General features: G+C 45.1%; 1 protein-coding gene across 1 annotated transcript in view; it reads left to right on the top strand.

Annotated features, from left to right (window-relative positions):
- The window catches only part of LOC309333961 (sodium/hydrogen exchanger 2-like), a 34,990-nt gene extending 16,883 nt beyond the window's left edge, over window positions 1–18,107 (top strand). The window contains exons 8-12 of the mRNA XM_081848053.1: window positions 1,381–1,545; window positions 3,732–3,843; window positions 4,664–4,798; window positions 16,218–16,290; window positions 16,838–18,107. Coding sequence (XP_081704179.1) covers window positions 1,381–1,545; window positions 3,732–3,843; window positions 4,664–4,798; window positions 16,218–16,290; window positions 16,838–16,977 — 625 coding nt within the window. The 3' untranslated portion in view covers window positions 16,978–18,107. The remainder of the gene's footprint in view (window positions 1–1,380; window positions 1,546–3,731; window positions 3,844–4,663; window positions 4,799–16,217; window positions 16,291–16,837) is intronic.
- Window positions 18,108–20,593: the final 2,486 nt, after the last annotated feature.

The raw sequence follows: 20,593 nt of genomic DNA, 5'->3' as shown, positions 1-20,593 counted from the left end.
ATTCTTCTGTTGCAAAACCTTTTTTCCTATCTGTCTTAAAAACTTCATTTAATTGGTAATATTATAGCCAGTCCATTAGGTGATGTCTGATTTTTTCGAATTTTTTCATTTTCAGTTGGTTATCTTCTTCTAATAGGTCTTTGTACGTGGCCCAGTTTGTTTCCATATTTTTCCTTTTCATTGCAATGGCCTGCAGAGGGGATAGCCACCAGGGAGTTTTTGGTTCCAATAAATCTTTATACTTCTCCCATACCTTATATAGTGGCTTCCTTATGATATGATTCAGGAAGCCTCTATGAGTTTTAACTTTTTCATATCCCAGGTAGGCACGCCACCCAAAGCAATTATCAAAACCTTCCAAATCTAGTAAATCTGAGTTCTGCAATGTCATCCATTCTTTTAGCCAACATAAGCAAGCTGATTCATAATAAAGTTTCAGATCTGGCAGTGCAAATCCCCCTCTGTTCTTATTGTCTATTAATAATTTGTGTTTAATTCTAGGTTTTTTGTACTGCCAGATAAACCTTGATATGTCTTTCTGCCATGTCTTAAAGCTTCCCATTCCCCCTATCACTGGGTTCATCTGAAACATGAACATCGTTTTGGGAGTACATTCATTTTTACTGTAGATACTCTCCACCAAAGTGACAGATTCAGCCTGTTCCATATTTCTAAATCCTTTTTAATTTCCTTCCATATCTTTGTATAATTATTGTTGAATAAATTGTTATTTTTAATTGTAAACCAAATTCCCAAGTATTTGACCTCGTTAACTATTGTCAGACCTGAAATTATTTGTAATTCTTCTTTCACCTCTGCTTGCATATTTTTTGCCAACAGATTGTTTTTATTTATATTTATTTTAAATCCCACCACATTCCCAAATTCATAAATTCTTTCTAAAATTTTTGGTAAACTTTCTGCCGGGTTTTTGGTAGTGATTATCCACGAAGGCCTTTATTTTGTAAGATTTACTTCCTACTACTATTCCTTTTATTTCTGGGTCTTTTCTTTTTGCAATTGCCAGTGATGCTAACACCATAATAAACAGAAGAGGTGACAATGGGCAACCTTGCCTAGTCCCTTTCATTATTTTAAAACCTTCTGTTATTTCATTATTTATAATCAATTTTGCTCTCTTATTTTGATATAGTGGTCTCTATGCCTCAGACGCTTAATTATCATACATCGTTAGTGCGCATAGAAAGAGTGCAGGAGCAGGGCTTTCAGAAGTATTTTAGCGACCCGAATTCCAGTTCCTTTATGGTAATCTTTGCTGAGATCATTGTATGGACAGAAATAAAGCTTAATTCCCTCTCTCTCTCTCTCTCTCTCTCTCTCTCTCTCTCTCTCTCCCTCCCTCCCAAATTCCCTGAACAGATTGGAATACTTCAATAGCAAATATCTCCAGAAATTTTTGCTCCGGGAATATGTGCAGCCCAAATCGAGCATTGTGCTCCTATATGAGAAGCTGGAGAGGAAACATGCCATTGAGCTAGCTGAAGCAGGGCAGCTCATTTGCGGTCCAGCCCATAGCTCATTGCTGTAAGTGGATTTTAACAACAACAACAACAACAACAACAACTTATCCATCTCAGGAATGTAGCAACCTGCCTTATCCTGAGTCAGATCACGGGCTCACCTAGCCAAGTACCCTCTACTTATTTTTATTTGTTTATTTTATTTATTACTTTTATACCCCACCTTTATCTTCCAAGGATCTCAAGGTCGTGTACATGGTTCTCCCCCTCCCCATTTCATCCTCCCAACATCCCTGTGAGGTAGGTTAGGCTAAGAGATGGTGACTGACCTAAGGTCACCCAGTGAGTTTCAGGGCTGAGTGGTTGTTGGCCTACAGCTCCTGGCACCCTTGACCATTGGCCATACTGGCTGGGACTGACCGGAGGTCAGCAACATCTGAAGGGCTGCAGGTTGGTCTACTTGGATTGCCAGCAGCTCTCCAGGGTCTAGGGCAGAGGTCATTTTCCAGCACTGCCCTTACCCCAGAACATTTTCCTATCAACTTGTTGCCATATACAGAGTATTTTAATCTTCATGTGTGCCAGGCTATTACTCTGCACTTTCCTCAAGCTGGGATTGTGGCCATTGCTTCCTTCCTTGTTATAAGCAGGTACTGGGGAAGGAGGTATGGATGGATGGAATGAAAGATCACTCTGTTTCCAGTTCATGCCACTCTGCACATCAGGGGTAGAACATCTGTTTTGCATTCAGAAGGTCCCAAGTTCAACCCCTGGTTTCTCCATGTAAGCCTGCAAAAAACTCCTATCTGAAATCCTGGAGAGCTGTTGCCAGTCAAGATGGACCAATGGTCTGACTCAGTATACGGCAGCTTCCCATGTTCCAGTGTCCTGTTTCTGCATTAAAGGGTGATTGCAAATAAATAACTCTGGAGAGAAATTCATATTTAAATGCCTACTTCTAAATGCCTTTTCTCTCAAAACACTGCATTAAAAAATGTACTTTGATACGTGTTTTGAGTCGAGAACTGTGCTGCAGTGTTTGGCAAAGTACAAATGCCAATAGACAGCTATGTTGCAACCTACACATGAGTCCCAGAGGTACAAATCAGATTGGTTTGTGCTGAAATTGAGAAAGATCGAATGCCTCAAGCATCCCTTCTGTGTGAAATGTTGGGGAGAGAACACAGTTTAGATGTAGATAATATGTCTTGTATGTGGATGAGCCGAGGTTCAATCCTGCAGTTAAAAGGAACAAGCAGCTTATTATTTTGTTAGCAGGTGTCATGAGCTCCATGCCCTCTGGACACTTCAGTAGAAGTAACCTGAGTTTTGAAAAAAATACACAGAGCTGAAGAAGGATTGTGAAGGGGTGTTGCTTTTCCAGCTTCCTCCTTCAGCTCTGTGTACTTCTCAAGGGAATAGAAGGCAACCATACATACCACTTCATGATGCAGGGAAAGGAATTCCAGAGGCTTTGTGGGCACCAGAGGAGAAATTCCAAGCATAGCATCACACCCACAGGAGCTACAGTTGGAGACTCACAGGTGCTCAACAACTCTGACTTGGTATAAAGTACCTTCCTGTGCAATGTTTAAAGAAAACCTGTTTCAGTAGCAAGGCTGCATATACACAGCATGCATTTAAATGCAGGCTAAACCACAGAGCCTAGGGCTTGCTGATCAGAAGTTCGGCGGTTTGAATCTCCGTGATGGGGTGAGCTCCCGTTGCTCGGTCCCTGCTCCTGCCAACCCAGCAGTTCGAAAGCACGTCAAAGTGCAAGTAGATAAATAGGTACTGCTCCGGCGGGAAGGTAAACAGCGTTTCTGTGCGCTGCTCTGGTTTCGCCAGAAGCAGCTTAGTCATGCTGGCTACATGACCCGGAAGCTGACCCTTGGCCAGTACAGCGAGATGAGCGCTGCAACCCCAGAGTCATCCACGACTGGACCTAATGGTCAGGGGCCCCTTTACTTCCCCCAAAGAACCCTGGGAACTGTACTTTAATAAATGGTGTAGTTCCCGCAGGATTCTGTGGGGGAAAAGAATGCACTTTAAATGTAATTTAAAGGGGTATGTGCAGAAAAACAAGAGTATTATCTCTGTGTCCTCCAAAGCATCATGCAGCAGTAGAACAGAACTCGCTCTCTCCTTCCAGCTTTAATGCCCATTTTGAAGGTCAGTAACTGGTTGTCCTCTTGCCTTATATAAAGCATCTTTATAATATTCTGTTTCTCTCTTCCCTGCCCACTGTAGCAACAATGACAAACACCCCACCACAGTCAATGACTCGGACAGTCTCAATCTAGATGTGGTGGATGATATCCAGAAGATATTGGAAAGGAACCTGTACAAAACAAGGAGAACCGTGAGATTTTTTTTAGTTGATAACAACAGCTGTGTAAACAATGCCACCAATTCTAATTTCCTACAATTGCCTTAAAGTGACATTCATTTCCCCCCAATGTTGCATTGTTTGAGGGAACTGTGAGAAACTTAAATGGCGGTTCAGATAATGCGACCATATGCTAATGACGCCGTGGCTGCTGCTGCTCACTTCAGCTGAGTGGTGGTTAGTGCCCATTGGGACTGGTAGGATAGAATTCAGGGAGGCCAACAGTAGGTGGCGCCAGAGCCATTGATAGGTGGAGCCAATGAATTTTCTCACCACCCTCCTCCCTGCTGAGTTCTCCAAGGTTAACACTGAGGAGGAGAAAGGGATCACAGGCAGTGTTGCCACTCCCTGGAGGGTTGTAAGTAAGAAGGCAGACAGGTGGGGACTGGTAGAGGGCAAACTAAGGTTTTGGGGTGTGTGTGCTCCATTCACACTAATGAACCAGCATCTACTGCTGCCACTATCACAAGCACAGTTGCTGTCCACTGTGGTGCACCAGCATAGAATCATAGATCTGGAAGGGACCACAAGAGTCATTTAGTCCAAACCCCTGCAATGCAGGAATCTTTTGGAACCTCCCTTGGAAGTGACTTGCAGAAAAGTGTCTCTGAAAATAGCATAAGGGTCTTGACAGCCATGCCTTGAACTTCTTGGAGAGGTAAAGCAGGATATAAATATAAAATATAATAAATGAACCAATCTACAATGGACAGATGAGTTGGCTCCCCTGGGTAAAGAAGAAAGAAAGAAGCGTTAGCAATTAACATGTCTTGCTTGCATTGTGAATTACCAGGTCCCAGCATACAACAGGCACACTCTGCCTGGAGAAACAGAACCAGTGGAGCAAGCAAAGGAGATCTTGATCCTCAGACACAAGAGCTGGCAGATCCACATGAACAGAAGTGACTCGGACCGTTTGAGCAAAGAGGTACAAGCCAGGGTGGGCACTGGGGGTGGGTGGAGCATTGAAACAGATTCAAATTAAGTAAGCTTTAAGGGACGCGGGTGGCGCTGTGGGTTAAACCACAGAGCCTAGGACTTGCCAATCAGAAGGTCAGTGGTCCGAATCCCCGTGACGCGGTGAGCTCCTGTTTCTCGGTCCCTGCTCCTGCCAACTTAGCAGTTCAAAAGCACGTCAAAGTGCAAGTAGATAAATAGGTACCACTCTGGTGGGACGGTAAATGGCGTTTCCGTGTGCTGCTCTGGTTCACCAGAAGCGGCTTAGTCCTGCTGGCCACATGACCCGGAAGCTGTATGCCAGCTCCCTCGGCCAATAAAGCCAGATGAGCGCCGCAACCCCAGAGTTGGCCATGACTGGACCTAATGGTCAGAGGTCCCTTTACCTTTTTTAAGTAAGCTTTTACTCCACTTACAGTTCTCAGTTTTCCTGACCTTATGGCAGGGGTGGGGAAACCTTTTTCATCCTGGGAGGGCCACATGTCCTGATGGACAACCTTACAGGGGCTGCATGGCAGTGGTGCACAGCACCAGAGGTAAAAGTAGCTAGAGTAGCAAGTGTTCGTCGCACCTTTGTACATTGCAGCTATGCAAAAGTCAAGAGGTTTCTGCATGTACTCCATCCTCCACACAGGCAAGCTAAAGCCATTGTTGCAGTTCAGGGACACATTTGAGCTTAGCAAAGGCACTTATGGAGGGCGTGGAGAATGGCCATTGAGGGGTGCAGATTGGAGGTAGGTAGTGTAGACTGGGAAGAGTCCTGAGGGCCACAGAGAGACACAGGCATAAAGCTCTCCAGCAGAGATTTAAAATAGTAGTAACAAAAACATGCGGCGAAGTAAAGTGACTCCCAAAGCATCCCCTTAAAAGCTTTCTTTCCAAAGTTTTCCTCTTTCATCAGCATAGGAAAAGACCACAGGTAAGTTAAAAAAACAGTTTACTTACAAACTTCTCAAAAGGTCAGATTAATATGCTTCAGAAAATTGCGCAGGCAGTAAAACTTGGCTTAGTTGCAAAGTGGTGACAGTTCCTAATTATTGGTATAGGAATCCAAGAGTGGCTTGTGTGAGCCTTGCAGTAAACCAGCACAAACCACCTCACCAGTAGTCTGCAGTCATACAAACCAGACACAGGTTTATTCATTTGGTGACAAGTCTCTGGAGAATGTAGCACAATATTTCGGTGTGGCTAACTCTCCATAATAACTCTTCAGTGACAACCAGGCCCTGTTTCACATGGGGTGCTAGTCTTCATCTCACCACAAGATGGAGCCATTACAATTATTATGTTTACAAGAAGAAAAAAAACACACAGAAAGAATCTTGGGAAAACCATAGGGGAAATAATTGTTAATTGTGAATTAATGAACTTAATGGTTAGGAGGGTCATATGTAGTTTTTTAAAAAAGTTGGGAGAATGGAATGAAATATCTTATTTTGGTTTGTGTTTGTGAATTATTTATTGTGAATTATTGTGAAGTTGTTATCTTGGTCATTTCTGGTTGTACTGTGATTTTACATTATTGTAAGCTGCCCTGGATGGTGCATGGACACGGAACAGATAAAGAAACAATACTTATTTTATATAAAAAATGTAAAAGGACTGGGCAACCTATAAAAATGTGTGTGTGTGTGGACTTAAGCTTAAGGGGGTGGACAGACTTGGTGAAACTACTACATTTTATGGGACCCCTTAAACTTGATTGATTTTGGAAAGAACCAAGGCTTTGGGAGTAGAACATCTGCTTTCCATGCAGGGGGTCTGAAATTCAGTCTCTGGCACCTCCAGGTTGGGCTGGGAGAGACCCCCTTTCTAAAATTGTTGGGGGCTACTGCCAGTCAGTGTGGACAGTATTGAGTTAGATGGACCAATGTCCTGACTCAGTACAAGGCAGCTTCCTGTGTTCCTTGTACACCAGAGTCAGGTTCAAAAGACAGATAGACAGGCAGAATTAAAGAACAGGGTGCTTCTGTGCACATTTTGAGTCTGGGAATTTGCTGTCGGAGTCTGAAGGGAACTTGCACTCCTTTCTGTCATGTCCACTCCCAGTTACACCAAGTCTTCTAAATTTCACATGTCCCCTCCATACATCATTTTGATTGTCCTGTTGCACACCACCCCAATCTCTGTGTGGTGGGAGATTCCAGGGGTTCCAGGCATTCGGCTTCCTCGGAATGAGAGACAGCAGACACCGCCGTGTCTTTAGGATATATGGCCTATTGACACATATGTGCAATGAGCATATATGTAACCTGCTGGAGGGGCTCACAGCATTAACACTCCAATAAGGAGTGTTCCTCCATAGCCACAGCCTTGAATTTGAACAGGAATCAAGCATCTCTCTCCCTCTCAGGTTTCTGTCTGCCTTCTGCTTCTAGTCCAGCTCTCTCTCACACACTTAAACTCCCACCTTTTCCCTTCTAACTACCTATCAGTTTCCTGCCCACCTAGCAGTTCAAAAGCACATCAAAGTGCAAGTAGATAAATAGGTACCACTCCGGCGGGAAGGTAAATGGCGTTTCCGTGTGCTGCTCTGGTTTGCCAGAAGCGGCTTAGTCATGCTGGCCACATGACCCAGAAGCTGTACGCCGGCTCCCTCGGCCAGCAAAATGAGATGAGCACTGCAACCCCAGAGTCGGCCACGACTGGACCTAATGGTCAGGGGTCTCTTTACCTTTACCTTACCTACCAGTTGAGGAAGCCCCCCCCCCATTTGACCAGAGCCACAGAGCCAGTTCCTTTGTTACCCTATCAACCCATACTTTAGGTCATTACCAAGAAGCCGGCCAGCTATTCCAACAATTTAATCCTTGCTGGATCCAGGAATTAGGAGAGTCTCAGGCATGCAGTCTACCCTCCCCTGCCCCCAAACTCACAAATAGTACATTCATGATTATTTGTGCTCATGATGCACTTGGAGCAGTTATGCTTTCAGTACTGTACTGTTTTCACCTGCAAAAGTTGTGGGGTGGGGTGCATGGACCACTTTGTACCCATTTAGTGTAAGTCTCATAACTTCCTGCTGAAATACTCTTAACTTTTTATACACTGTTACCTCGGGATGCGAATGGGATCCATTCTGGAGCCCTGTTCGCATCCAGAACCAAACGGAACTAGCGATGGCACATCTGCGCACGCACATGTCGCTTTTCGCCACTTCTGCGCATGTGCGTGACGTCATTTTGAGCATCTGCGCATGCGCAAGCGGCGAAACCCAGAAGTAACCCACTCCGTTACTTCCGGGTTGCCGTGGAGCACAACTTGAACGTGCTCAACATGAAGCATATTCAACCCAAGGTATGACTGTACTGCAAATTTTCCATTTATTTATTTTTTGTCCCACTTTGGTTGTGCTGTCGTGCAAGAATGCCTTTCCAAACAACAATAATGTTCTCACTTTGGGAAGCATTGCAGAACAACCAGTGCTTTTTTTTATAGAAAAATGTTCAGGGGTACTCTCATTTTGACTCAAATAAAAAACCATCAATTTATAGTTCAAATTGGGAAAAATAAATACTGTAAATGGACAAAAGTACAAAGATTCACAAAATGTTGAGGGGTACGTGTACCCCTGCATCCCCCCAGAAAAAAAAGCACAGAGAACAACCAATAAAGGCCTATGGGAAGCCTTATACCAGGCCTTAAACCCTTGGTTCATCTAGGTCAGTATTGTCTACACTACCACAGGGGGGGAAGCACTGGGACATCCGATCTCGGTGATCATGGGCAGGAGGCGGAGTTACGCTAAGACCAGACCATGTCATTACCGAGGAGGCAGGTTTAGTCGTTGTTTGAAGACTATCCCTGCCTCCGGGTCTGGCCTTGACCGGATGGATACTGGAATCAACAGGGGAAACCTACATGACCTGAAGGTGTTGCTGTGTAATGCCAGGTCAATGAGGAATAAAACCACTGCCATCCACGACCTGATTGTGGATGGAGGACTTGACCTGGCATGTGTGACAGAGACCTGGTTGGAGGAAGCAGATGGGCCTGTCCTTGCCGCTGCTTGCCCACCAGGTTTCTCTTACGCACAGCAACCCAGGTCATGTGGGCGGGGAGGGGGGGTTGCAGTGATTTTTAGGAAGTCACTAGCTTGCACCAGGCGTCCTACTGGGAAGATCCAGTTTTCTGAGTGCATGTTCTGGAAGTTGGGCAATAGGGGCAGTACAGGATTCCTTTTGGTGTACCGACCTCCCCGCTGCACCAAGGATTCCCTGTCTGAGCTGCTTCAGGTCGTGGCGGATTTTCTCCTGGAGACACCTAGTTTGGTTGTCCTAGGGGATTTTAACATCCATGCCGACACGACCTTACAAGGGGCTGCTCTGGACTTCGTGGAAAGCATGGCCTCCATGGGGCTGTCCCTGAATAAGTTTGGCCCAACTCATAGTCATGGACATGCCTTAGACCTGGTGTTCACCTCTAGTGACGTGGGTGATCTGACACTAAGTAAAAGTGAAACAAAAGAAGTGCCATGGTCAGATCACTTCCTGGTGCAACTGGACTTCTCCGCGACCCTTCCCCTCTGCAGGGAGGTGGGACCAATTCGGATGGTCCGCCCCCGCCACTTAATGGATCCAAATGGTTTCCAGAGAGTGGTAGGGGATGCCTTATCCCATGTTGATGGCCTTTCAGCTGATTCCCTGGTGGCCCGCTGGAATGCGGAGTTAACCAGGGCTATCGACTGTCTGGCTCCGAAGCGCCCTCTCCGATTGCATGGAGCCCGGACAGCTCCGTGGTTTTCTTCGGAGCTGAGGGCGATGAAACAATCGCTGAGACGGCTAGAGCGTCGGTGGCAAAAAACTCACTCCGAATCTGACCGGACACAGGTTAGAGCTCAACGTCGAGCCTACCAAGTGGCGATAGCGACGGCGAAGAAGACTTTCTTCACCGCCTCTATTGCATCTGCAGAAAATAGTAGCAGGAGACTTTTTCAGGTGGTTCGTAATTTAACGGAACCACCTTTACCACCGGGGCTTTGTAAAGACCCCAAGATCTCCTGCAACGATTTTGCAAAGTTTTTTGCAGATAAAATCACTCATATTCGGAAGGAGCTAGACACCACCGTGGGAGCAGGGCTGGGGCGGGAGAGTGCTAGAGCTCTGTCTGGTCAAGTTGCATGGAATCGATTTCAATCCATTACCCCCGAGGATGTGGACAGGCTGCTTGGACGCGTGAAACCAACCACCTGTCTCCTGGATCCTTGCCCATCCTGGCTAATAAAAGCAAGCCGGGAAGGGCTGGGCGATGGGCTCTGCGGGGTGGTGAATGCTTCCCTCTGTGAGGGAGCATTCCCAGATCCGCTGAAAGAGGCGGTCATCAAACCGCTTCCTAAAAAACCATCTTTAGACCTGGCCAGTATGGCCAACTATCGCCCAGTCTCAAATCTTCCATTCTTGGGCAAGGTGATTGAGCGCGTGGTTGCTGAACAACTCCAGGCACGCCTGGAGGATGCGGACCATTTGGATCCCTTCCAATCGGGATTCAGGCCTCATCATGGGACTGAAACTGCCTTGGTCGCGCTGGTTGATGATCTCCGGCGAGCTAGGGACAAAGGTGAGAGCTGTTTCCTGGTTCTGCTGGATCTCTCAGCGGCCTTTGATACAATCGACCATAACATCCTTCTGGACCGTCTAGAGGGGCTGGGAGCTGGGGGCACTGTTATACAGTGGTTTCGCTCCTTCCTCCTGGGCCGTGTTCAGAAAGTGGTGGTGGGGGATGAGTGTTCAGACCCCTGGGCCCTCACTTGTGGGGTGCCTCAGGGTTCCGTCCTCTCCCCCATGCTTTTTAACATCTATATGAAGCCGCTGGGAGAGATCATCAGGGGGTTTGGACTGGGTGTCCATCAATATGCAGATGATACCCAGCTCTACCTCTCTTTCAAATCAGAACCAGTGAAGGCGGTGAAGGTCCTGTGTGAGTGCCTGGAGGCGGTTGGAGGATGGATGGCGGCTAATGGATTGAGGTTGAATCCTGACAAGACAGAAGTACTGTTTTTGGGGGACAGGGGGCGGGCTGGTGTGGAGGACTCCCTGGTCCTGAATGGGGTAACTGTGCCCCTGAAGGACCAGGTGCGCAGCCTGGGAGTCATTTTGGACTCACAGCTGTCCATGGAGGCGCAGGTCAATTCTGTATCCAGGGCAGCTGTCTACCAACTCCACCTGGTACGCAGGCTGAGACCCTACCTGCCCGCGGACTGTCTCGCCAGAGTGGTGCATGCTCTAGTTATCTCCCGCTTGGACTACTGCAATGCGCTCTACGTGGGGCTACCTTTGAAGGTGACTCGGAAACTACAACTAATCCAGAATGCGGCAGCTAGACTGGTGACTGGGGGCAGCCGCCGAGACCACATAACACCGGTCTTGAAAGACCTACATTGGCTCCCAGTACGTTTCCGAGCACAATTCAAAGTGCTGGTGTTGACCTTTAAAGCCCTAAACGGCCTCGGCCCAGTATACCTGAAGGAGCGTCTCCACCCCCATCGTTCTGCCCGGACGCTGAGGTCCAGCGCCGAGGGCCTTCTGGCGGTTCCCTCATTACGAGAAGCAAAGCTACAGGGAACCAGGCAGAGGGCCTTCTCGGTAGTGGCACCCGCCTTGTGGAACGCCCTCCCATCAGATGTCAAAGCGATAAATAACTACCTGACATTCAGAAGACATCTTAAGGCAGCCCTGTTCAGGGAAGTTTTTAATCTGTGATATTTTAGTGTATTTCTGGTTTTTATGGAAGCCGCCCAGAGTGGCTGGGGAAACCCAGCCAGATGGGCGGGGTACAAATAATAAATTATTATTATTATTATGACTGGTAGAAGCTCTCCAGGGCTTCAGGCAGGGAACCATTCTCAGCTCTACCTGGAGATGTCAGGGACTGAACCTTCTGCATGCAGAGCAGGTGTTCCACCACTGAACAAAGGCTTCATGTTTCTTTTTTTCCTACTAGGAAAAAATATATATTTAGTGCCATATAGGTAACTCTATTCCCCATCCCGGAAGACCACACTGAAGCTGTGTGGTCTTTAGGTCAGGAAAATGACAGAAAACAATCTCTCTCCCAGTGCCACTTCTTTGACCAAGACCAGAGTCTCCCTCCTCCTTTAAATTACCGTTTATCTATAGAAAACCCTCAACAACAGTAAAGCCCAGGAGATCTAATGCATTATATCTGCTTTTGGGTCCTAAGTTGAATAATTCATTTTTTTTATTGCTAAAACTATTACCATCACACAAAACCAATTCCATCTATACATACAAATTTAATGAAATCATACAAATAACATAGGACAGGTTTATTTGATATCCTATTTCTGATATTCAGAGGAGACTGCTTCTGCTTAGGATACCAAAATGACAGGGTCCATGAACAAAAGGGAGGCATCAGCAGGATTGTGGGAACTCAAGCGCTTGCTGAAGGACATAAAAAAGTATCTAGGAAGAAGAAGCGTGGAGGGGGGGGGGGACCCAAGTACATATCCTCCAAGTGTCCCAGTTTTCCAGGGACAGTCCCAGAATTATGAAAGCAATCCCTGCTTCTGATTTGATCCTGGAATGTCCCTATTTCCCTTGCCACTGAGCTTGAAGATAAGGATGAGTCAGTGGAGTAATGTGTGCACTGTTGTTGTTTTTAAAAAGAATCACATAATCAAGCAAATAGTTTGCAGGCCATTAACTATGTCAAACTGCATCAAATGAATCGAAATGCTAGAAATCCCCAACATTGCAAACCAGTTGCTTTTTAAAAAATAAATAAAAAAATCCAACAAATAAAATACATTTCACCATAAACTTCAGGTTTGATTATTTTGCCCATTGAAAACACCAAGGCATAGGAAGCTCCCCTTACACTGAATCAGACTACTGGTCCATCTAGTACTGTCAACTCTGTAGGTTTCAGCTCTGCTTGCAGATGCCAGGGATGGAACTTGTGTGCAATGATTCTATCACTGAGCTATGGCTGTTTCTCAGTAGATCTACACTGAATATATGAAGCTGCTTTTTTGGGTCCCACCAGTAGCCCTCTAGCTTTGTATTGTCTATGCCGACTTGTAGTGACTCTCCAAAGTTTTGGGCAGGGATCTCTCACAGTCCTGCTAGGAGATGCTGGGAATTGAACATAGCACCTTTGCATGCAAGACATGCGCTCTACCACTGAGAGCCAGTGCGGTAGTCTTGTAATCTGGGGAACCGGGTTCGAGTCTCTGCTCCTCCACATGCAGCTGCTGGGTGACCTTGGGCTAGTCACACTTCTTTGAAGTCTCTCAGCCCCACTTACCTCACAGAGTGTTTGTTGTGGGGGAGGAAGGGAAAGGAGAATGTTAGCTGCTTGGAGACTCCTGAAAGGGAGTGAAAGGCGGGATATCAAATCCAAACTCTTCTTCTTCTTCTTCTGAGCTATGGTCCTTCCCCAAACTGGAGCTTAAAGAAAGAAGGGGGAGAATGACCAGTTCTTGAACATCCTTTCTACCCTTGATGACCTTTTCAGCTTGAAGAGACACACGCACACACATACACAGAGTGTGCTGCTCAGAAACAATCAAAATAGGATTTGGAAGAACTTATGCCCTGCATGGTGCCTTGCGGTTGTTTTATTTTTTGCAATTGTATCTCCATAAAAGGCCTTTTGGGACCTCATTTGGATGACCTTCTCAGGAGTCATTCAACTTCTGTACAACCATGAATCCTATTGTAATTACAATTGCAGAGACATTGAAAAACAATGGGCAAAGAGCACAGGGTCCCTTCTTACAAGTGAAAAGAAACAAAAGCAACATGGGAAAAAAATGAATTGGGAAGTATCCAGACTTATTTGGCAGCCCTTACTCTGGGGCCTAGCTGCCAGATCACACGTCCATCAGAGGCTTACACTCCGCTTTAGAAACATAGCAGGCATATTCAGGCTTTCAATGTGGGAACAATAGTTCTTGAGGAATGCAGATTAGTGCTTTAGCAAAAGGACATGGCACTCATTTGCACGAGTCTCTCGACTCGCAAGCCCTCCACCGGCTTCTCGTCACAGAGCCAAGGAACACCTCTGCAAAGACAGGCCAAGTTTCTGTTCGATTTTGTGTGGATTGGCAAATCTGCTGCTTTCCAGATTAGGTTGGACAACTGTGTCCAAGGTAGATTGGACTTTGTGCATCACCTTAAAAAATGAATGATATGTAAACACCACTCCTCGTAAACTGTGAGTCTTGTGTATATTTAGAAGTCCTTTCCTTATCTTGGTGAAAAAGGAAAATAAATGGAAACAGGCTGGGTGGGAGAGTAACAGATGGCTGTTTGTATGATCCAACTTAATGGTAATCTTCAGGCAAATGTAGAATACTGGAGTTGGAAGGGGCCTCCAGATGTTTCTTGGACTTTGCTCCCATCAGCCCTATGGAGGGACACAGGTTTCCCATCCTTGCCATAGATAATCAAGCTCCCCAACCTATCGGAAGCTGGAACCTAATCCAAAGCCATCCATGTGTACCCTTACTTCCAGCTACTGTATTTTGCTGTTTACGGGGCTGCCTTTGGAAACACCGAAACTTCAGTGCATACCTCTGCTAAGATTCTGAATGGGGCAAAGTGTTTGGATGATGTACGGTACCCATCTTGTCATGCCTGACACATTGGCAGAGGCATACCTAGGGTCCCTTGCACCCTTGGTAAGAAGCTGTATGGCATTAGCTCCCCGTCCCCATCACCTTTGTGTCACGTTTGATCTTGCCACAACGGCAGCGGTTCGTTGCCACACATTTTTGCCATACACTGCCTAGTCTGATAGCTGATTTTTGTGTGTGTTCCCCTTGGCTTGTGTCTCCAGCAGGGGCTGATTTTGCTAACCCCTAGGTATGCCTCTGCACATTGGCTTTTGGTCCAATGCAGGTTCGGTGACTGAGGTGATTTTCTAGAGTTCTAAAATGTGTGAGGTGCCAGCCTCCATGGGAACAACAGGCTCACTCCTGAGACAGTCCGTGTGTCTTGCATTGAAATTAATAATGGTAAATTTATTGTTGTGGACACCTGTGATGGGATGATGAGCTGCTTGTGCGTAAAAGCTTAGTCCCTCAGAGCTTGGGCCTGGTTCTCAAAGCTCTGTCTTAAGCGGAGCCCCTTAAACATGACTCCCTTAATCGCTGGCAGAATCCGACAGTGGGCGTTTGCGGAATCTGCTCCAACATAAAAGTTCCTTAACGGAAACGCGTCTTTGGGATTCTCGGCGCGACAGTTTCCGGCGAGGAGTGGGTGTACCTATGGGGGGTCCTGAGACTTCTCCACTGTTTTCACTAGAAGTCTCTCGGAGCCCTCCCTCCGACTCACTTTCTCTCTGAGCTCCTTCTCTCCTCCTGCTGGTACCTTCCTCCGCTGCCGAGTCTCTCTTAGCGTCCGAGAGCCCTTCCACCGCCTGCCTTTCCGATGGCAGTTCCCTGACAACACCCATCTGTCTCGAGAGACAACAGAGTATGCCTCTGGGGGAGACGTCAAACTGCTGTGTTAGCAGCAGCAAAGTGACTTCCCTGGGGTGCACGCACATTTAATACATCTAGAAGAGTTTTAACATCACCAGCAAAAGCAATATCAGCAGAATAAAACAATATACACATAAAGCATATAAAACAAGCAATAAAAAACAATGTTTTAAAGCCTGCAACAATAAGTCCCCAGCGTACATTTCAATTAAAAGGTGTTTGGATTTTTAAAAAGGGGTTTCTTCATGCAAATACAGACCTTCCAAGGACCCCCATTTTCCAGGAACAGCCCTGCATTTACAGAAACCCTCCTGGTTTCTGATTTGATCCCAGAATGTCCTGCTTTTCCTTTGGACGTCCCTATTTTCATCAGAAAAATGTGGAGGGTATGGAGTTGTGAGACCCCCAAGCCAAGGAGATAAGTAACTATACAACTTTTAGAAGACATCTGAAGGCAGCCCTGTATAGGATTTTTTAAAATGTTTCATGGGTGGTATATGATGATGATGATGATGATGATGATGATGATGATGGAATAGGATGTCCCTATTTCCACTGGAGAAATGTTGATGGGTATGCAAATATGTGTTCTTTCATATTGCTGGCACGTTCCCTTGGAGTCTTCTGTGGGGCACGGTTAACAGGAAGGCATGAAACTGTATAGGTAGATGCACAACAGACCCATTTAAGCATATTACACTGGGGATGTGGAACCTGTGGTCCTTCAGATGTTGCCAAACTACACTCCCACCATCCCTTATTATTGGTCACACTGGTTGGGACTGGTGGGAAACAGAGTCCCCTGTATCCATCCCTATATTCAGCCTATTCTCTTAAACTTTGAATGTTTTCCCCAATGTTCAGTTCCAAAAATTTTGGGTCTATTATTTCTAAATGGTTAAAGGATCGGACTGTGAATTATGTTCTTTCTTCATTGCAGAAGGATGATTCTTATTCATCAGAAGGGGCTGATGGGACTGACCCCAAACCCAAGTTGTGCAGGTCCCTTACTGGTAAGTTGGAAAACTCTGAGCCTAATTATCCCAACACTGGTCCAGTTTGAGTTCCACATGTTTTCTGTGTGAGAAGATTTCAGATTCATTGATAGGCCTTGATGCTGACCCTGACCCTTCTCCTAGCCACCAGATGCTTTTTGGTAAGTGACAGGAAAATCGTTCTTGCTGAAAATGAAAAAGGGCTGGAAACTTCAGGTGAGAAGAGTGCTGTTGTTGCTTAGGTCTTACTTGTAGGTTTCCCAGAGGCATCTTGTTGGAGGCTGTGTGAGCTAGATCCACCTTCTTGATCCAGCAGGTCCTTCTTAGGTTCTTATGTTCAGATGCTGGTGTGTGAGTTTGGCAATGCAATGGTGTTTTGGTGTTGTTTCACCTCCTTTGACTAATAACAGGATAATTGCAACAGGTTTTTATACCTGTGTAATGGTTTTGTACTACTACTTAGAAGCCTACTTTGGCATTAAGTAGTAGTAGTAGTAGTAGTAGTAGTAGTAGTAGTAGTAGTAATGTTACTAATCAGGCACATATCTTTCCTTCTTTCCTACAGCCAGGCATTCTAGAAAAGCTCCGAGTGTGAAATCTAACAGATCAAAGTCAGTTGGTTTTATTATACCTCTGCAGCCAAGTACTACCCGCTGGGTTAATGACGAGGAAACTGGGAAAAGGCCAATTTCAGAGGAGAAGTAACACCATGTCTTGGCTTCCCCCCTGCACTCCTTTTGTACCTGTATTCTTTTCCTGACTTTGTAGAAAACAATAGAAAGTGCTTGAAATGCACTCCTGTGTTACCACATTGCCTCTTTCAGTACATTGGAACTGGTTTGTGATCATGTTAAACACTGTATTTATTTAATTAATTTTATTTAGGCAATGTATAACCTGCTTAATTACAGTCATCTCTATGCAATGTACAAAGAGTGAATACACTGGTGGGAGGCGGGGATCAGCTAAAGCTATAAAATCAGTTAAGATGGCTGCTGGAATAATAAAAAAAAAAAATTTCAGGAGGTCCTGGAAGCTCAACAGAGATGGGGCCTGTCTCAAATGGAAGGGAGCTCCATAAAATAAAAGAAGCATGTTCAAACTTATCCAGTTTCATGAGGAATTCTCAAAAATCTTTTAAAAAATCCATATGATCATTTTATTTTATTTAACAACATTTAAGATTACAGATTAAGATAGACACCAATTTTACATGTCTGAGTAGCCTTGCAGAAAGATAAAATATTTTATCAGGCACCTACCCAAAAACTACAGCAAAGACTCCTGGGTAATTTCAACGGGCTATTTATTTTTTTTGTTTACCAACCTTTACCAGTCATACAGCATGAGTGAATTTTACAGTGACTGCTTGAGACACTACATTCAGGAAAAAAACCCTGTGTGGCACAACCCTTTCAGAACAACACACTTTCAGAAGCAGGGGGTAGGTGGGGGGGGGGTCCTGCCACAAAAGAGCTCTGTGTTGCAACCCTATGCATGTCTACTTGGAAGTACCTTCTGTTGAGTTCAGTGGGCCTCGTTGTCACAGGTGTATGCATAAGGATTGCACCTGTAATCTAGTGTTTTAGTTGCCTATGCCCAGGGAATTTTCTGTGAGATGGAGCAATAAAACGTGTGATGACACCTCTTGCTTTCTGAACTAGAATGGCCAGAAAATGGCAGAACCGTGTCTGCTTCTTTTCCTGAGCATATAGACTGGCTCTTACAGGCTAGATTCTTTGGAAAAGAGCACTTTAGCAGTGCACTATCTTGACGGCAGCAACCATTTAATGTAAACTCGCTTTAAATGAAAAATATATATTAAACATTTCTGTATTTTGTCTGTCTATCTAGCTATCTATCAGAAATAAAAATGCAGTGTGTGAAAGAGAGAAGGTTTGCATCTATGTGGAGTACAATAGTGTTGTCATAATATTTTTACTGGCACAACAATTACTTTCATGACTATTATTCCTTCTGATTAGTATACTTTGTGTGTGTGTGGGTGTATCTATACACCATCCCATTATATTGCTGAGTCCACTGAAGCTGTAAATCAGGAATGGGGAACCTATGGTCCTCCAGAGTTCATCAGATTCCAGCTCCCATCAACCCCCACAGGAAATGACCAGAGATGAGAGGAGCTGTAGTCCACCTATGGAGGGCCACAGGTTCCCTATCTCAGCTGTAGATGATGACCTGTAGGCTGGATGATACTATGGATAGATTCACAACTTGGTAGAGCAACCATACCCAACAGATGCTCATGAAAGGCTCTGTAGAAACCTGTGGAGAGGTCTCAAGTGGAATGGCCCTGTGCAGTTGAACATTTATATAAATAATTTAGATGCTGCTGCAGGTGGTTCATCAAATCTGCGGATGGAACAAAAGCTGGGCAGAACAGAACACTGGGCTGAAACCAACAAGATGAAATTCAGCAGAGATGTAAAGTTCTGCATTTAGGTACCCAAAACAATTGAAACAAAGGACAGAGGAGATCTGGTTTGGCAGGAGCATACAAGAAAACGATCTAGGTGACTTAGTAGATCACAATGTGCACATGGGCCAGCAGTGTGATGCAGCTGTTAAAATACACACGCAAATGCAACCTTAGACTGCATTAACAGAAGCCCAGTGTCCAGATCACATGGTTCCATCCTCTTCTATACTGGTCAGGGCACATCTGGAATAACTAGGGTTGCCATATGTTCGGAATTTCCTGGACATAGCTGGGATTCAGTCGTCAGCGACAGCATCCTGGTGGAAATTGATTAAATGTCTGGGAAACTGTCAGAAGAGTAGATTTTGGTGAATTTCCTTAGAAATAGCTCAAAAGCTATTTCAGAAAGTGTCCAGATTTTCACTTTTTGAAATATGGCAACCCTAGGAATAGTATGCCCAGTTCTGGGTGTCATATAACATGTTATATTACATATGTCCATAAGAGGGTGACTCAGCGAGGGAGCTGGAAACTGATTCCTATGATGAATGCTTGAAGAACTGGGGTATGTTTAGTTCAGGGAAGAGAAGATTAAGGGGAGACATGATTGCCTTCTATTATTATTATTATTATTATTATTATTATTATTATTATTGCTGCAATTTATAGACCACCCTTTATCAAAAGGCAGCAGAGGATGGAGCAGGGGAGAAGAGTGTGAGGGGGCACTGTTCAACATGGCAGTCCTTCAGATATTTGAAGACAATTATGTATTCTTGAACGATGATATTGCCTTCTAATTGACTGGAAGACATATTTGTGTGCTGTAAAACCTCTGACTTCTGCATGGCTGGAAAGTAGGCTATTGCACTGAGGTAAGAGTCATAGTCACTGACCCACCCACTTTTGTTACTGGCCACTCCTCTTTACCTGTGGCCCCACCCACCACAGGCACGTGACCCACCCACCCCAAAGCAAAATGTCTTGTGCTGGCCCTGAGTTTTGCCTTGCAACTCTGGGTCCCTCACACCGAAAGCAACACCAATTCCATCTCAGAATGATCTCTTTTGATATCCAGCATTTCGAAATCCCACAGTTAAGTGGAAAATGCTTTAAAAGTTGGGATCTCAATGCATGGCAAATTAATTCTCTGTGGAGTTTCAGGCTTAAGAAAAGTGTTTAAATTCACTGTGTCATTGAGTACTGCATGCCTGTGTGGAAATAAATTGTTGCCATTTGATCCACACACATTTCACTCACACAGCTCTGAAATCCTCTCTCTTCTTCTTTCACTGGAATAGCAATGACATCTTTTAGCTGTGTACCTTTTGGCTTTTTTTTTAAAGAGTACACCTAAAAATCTGAAGATTGAATGCAGCATATACATGCTTGCAAATACTTGTAAGGCACATGCATTAGTGGGCTGGGCTCCAGCTCCCTGTTGAGCACAATTTCCCTGGCATACAGTCGTACCTCGGCTCCCAAATGCCTTGTGAGTCAAATGTTCTGGCTCTCAAACAACCGAAAACTGGAAGGGAGTGTTCTGGTTTTTGAATGTTCTTTTGGAAGCCAAACATGCGAGAGGGCTTCCGCGGCTTCTGATTGGCTGAAGGAGCTTCCTGCAGCCAATCAGAAGCCAAGCTTTGGAAGTCGAATGTTTCGGAAGTTGAATGGACTTCCAGAACGGATTCTGTTCGACATCTGAGGTACAACTCTATGATTCTTTGTAAAGTGGCCCTTCTAGTTGGTTGACTTTTAAAAGCAGAAAATAAATAGGTGTTCACTTGGGAACACTTAGTGCAATGGCAGTAAAGTCTTCTTCACCTCTTACTTGTGCAAAGGCCTCTCATGTGTAGAAAAAGAAGCTGTGCTACAAGGACC

The sequence above is a fragment of the Podarcis erhardii genome, assembly GCF_964252035.2.
Source record: "Podarcis erhardii genome assembly, chromosome: Z".
NCBI classification, from domain to species: domain Eukaryota; kingdom Metazoa; phylum Chordata; class Lepidosauria; order Squamata; family Lacertidae; genus Podarcis; species Podarcis erhardii.
Note: the sequence above shows the minus strand (reverse complement) of the source record. Positions and strands in the feature narration are given on the sequence as shown.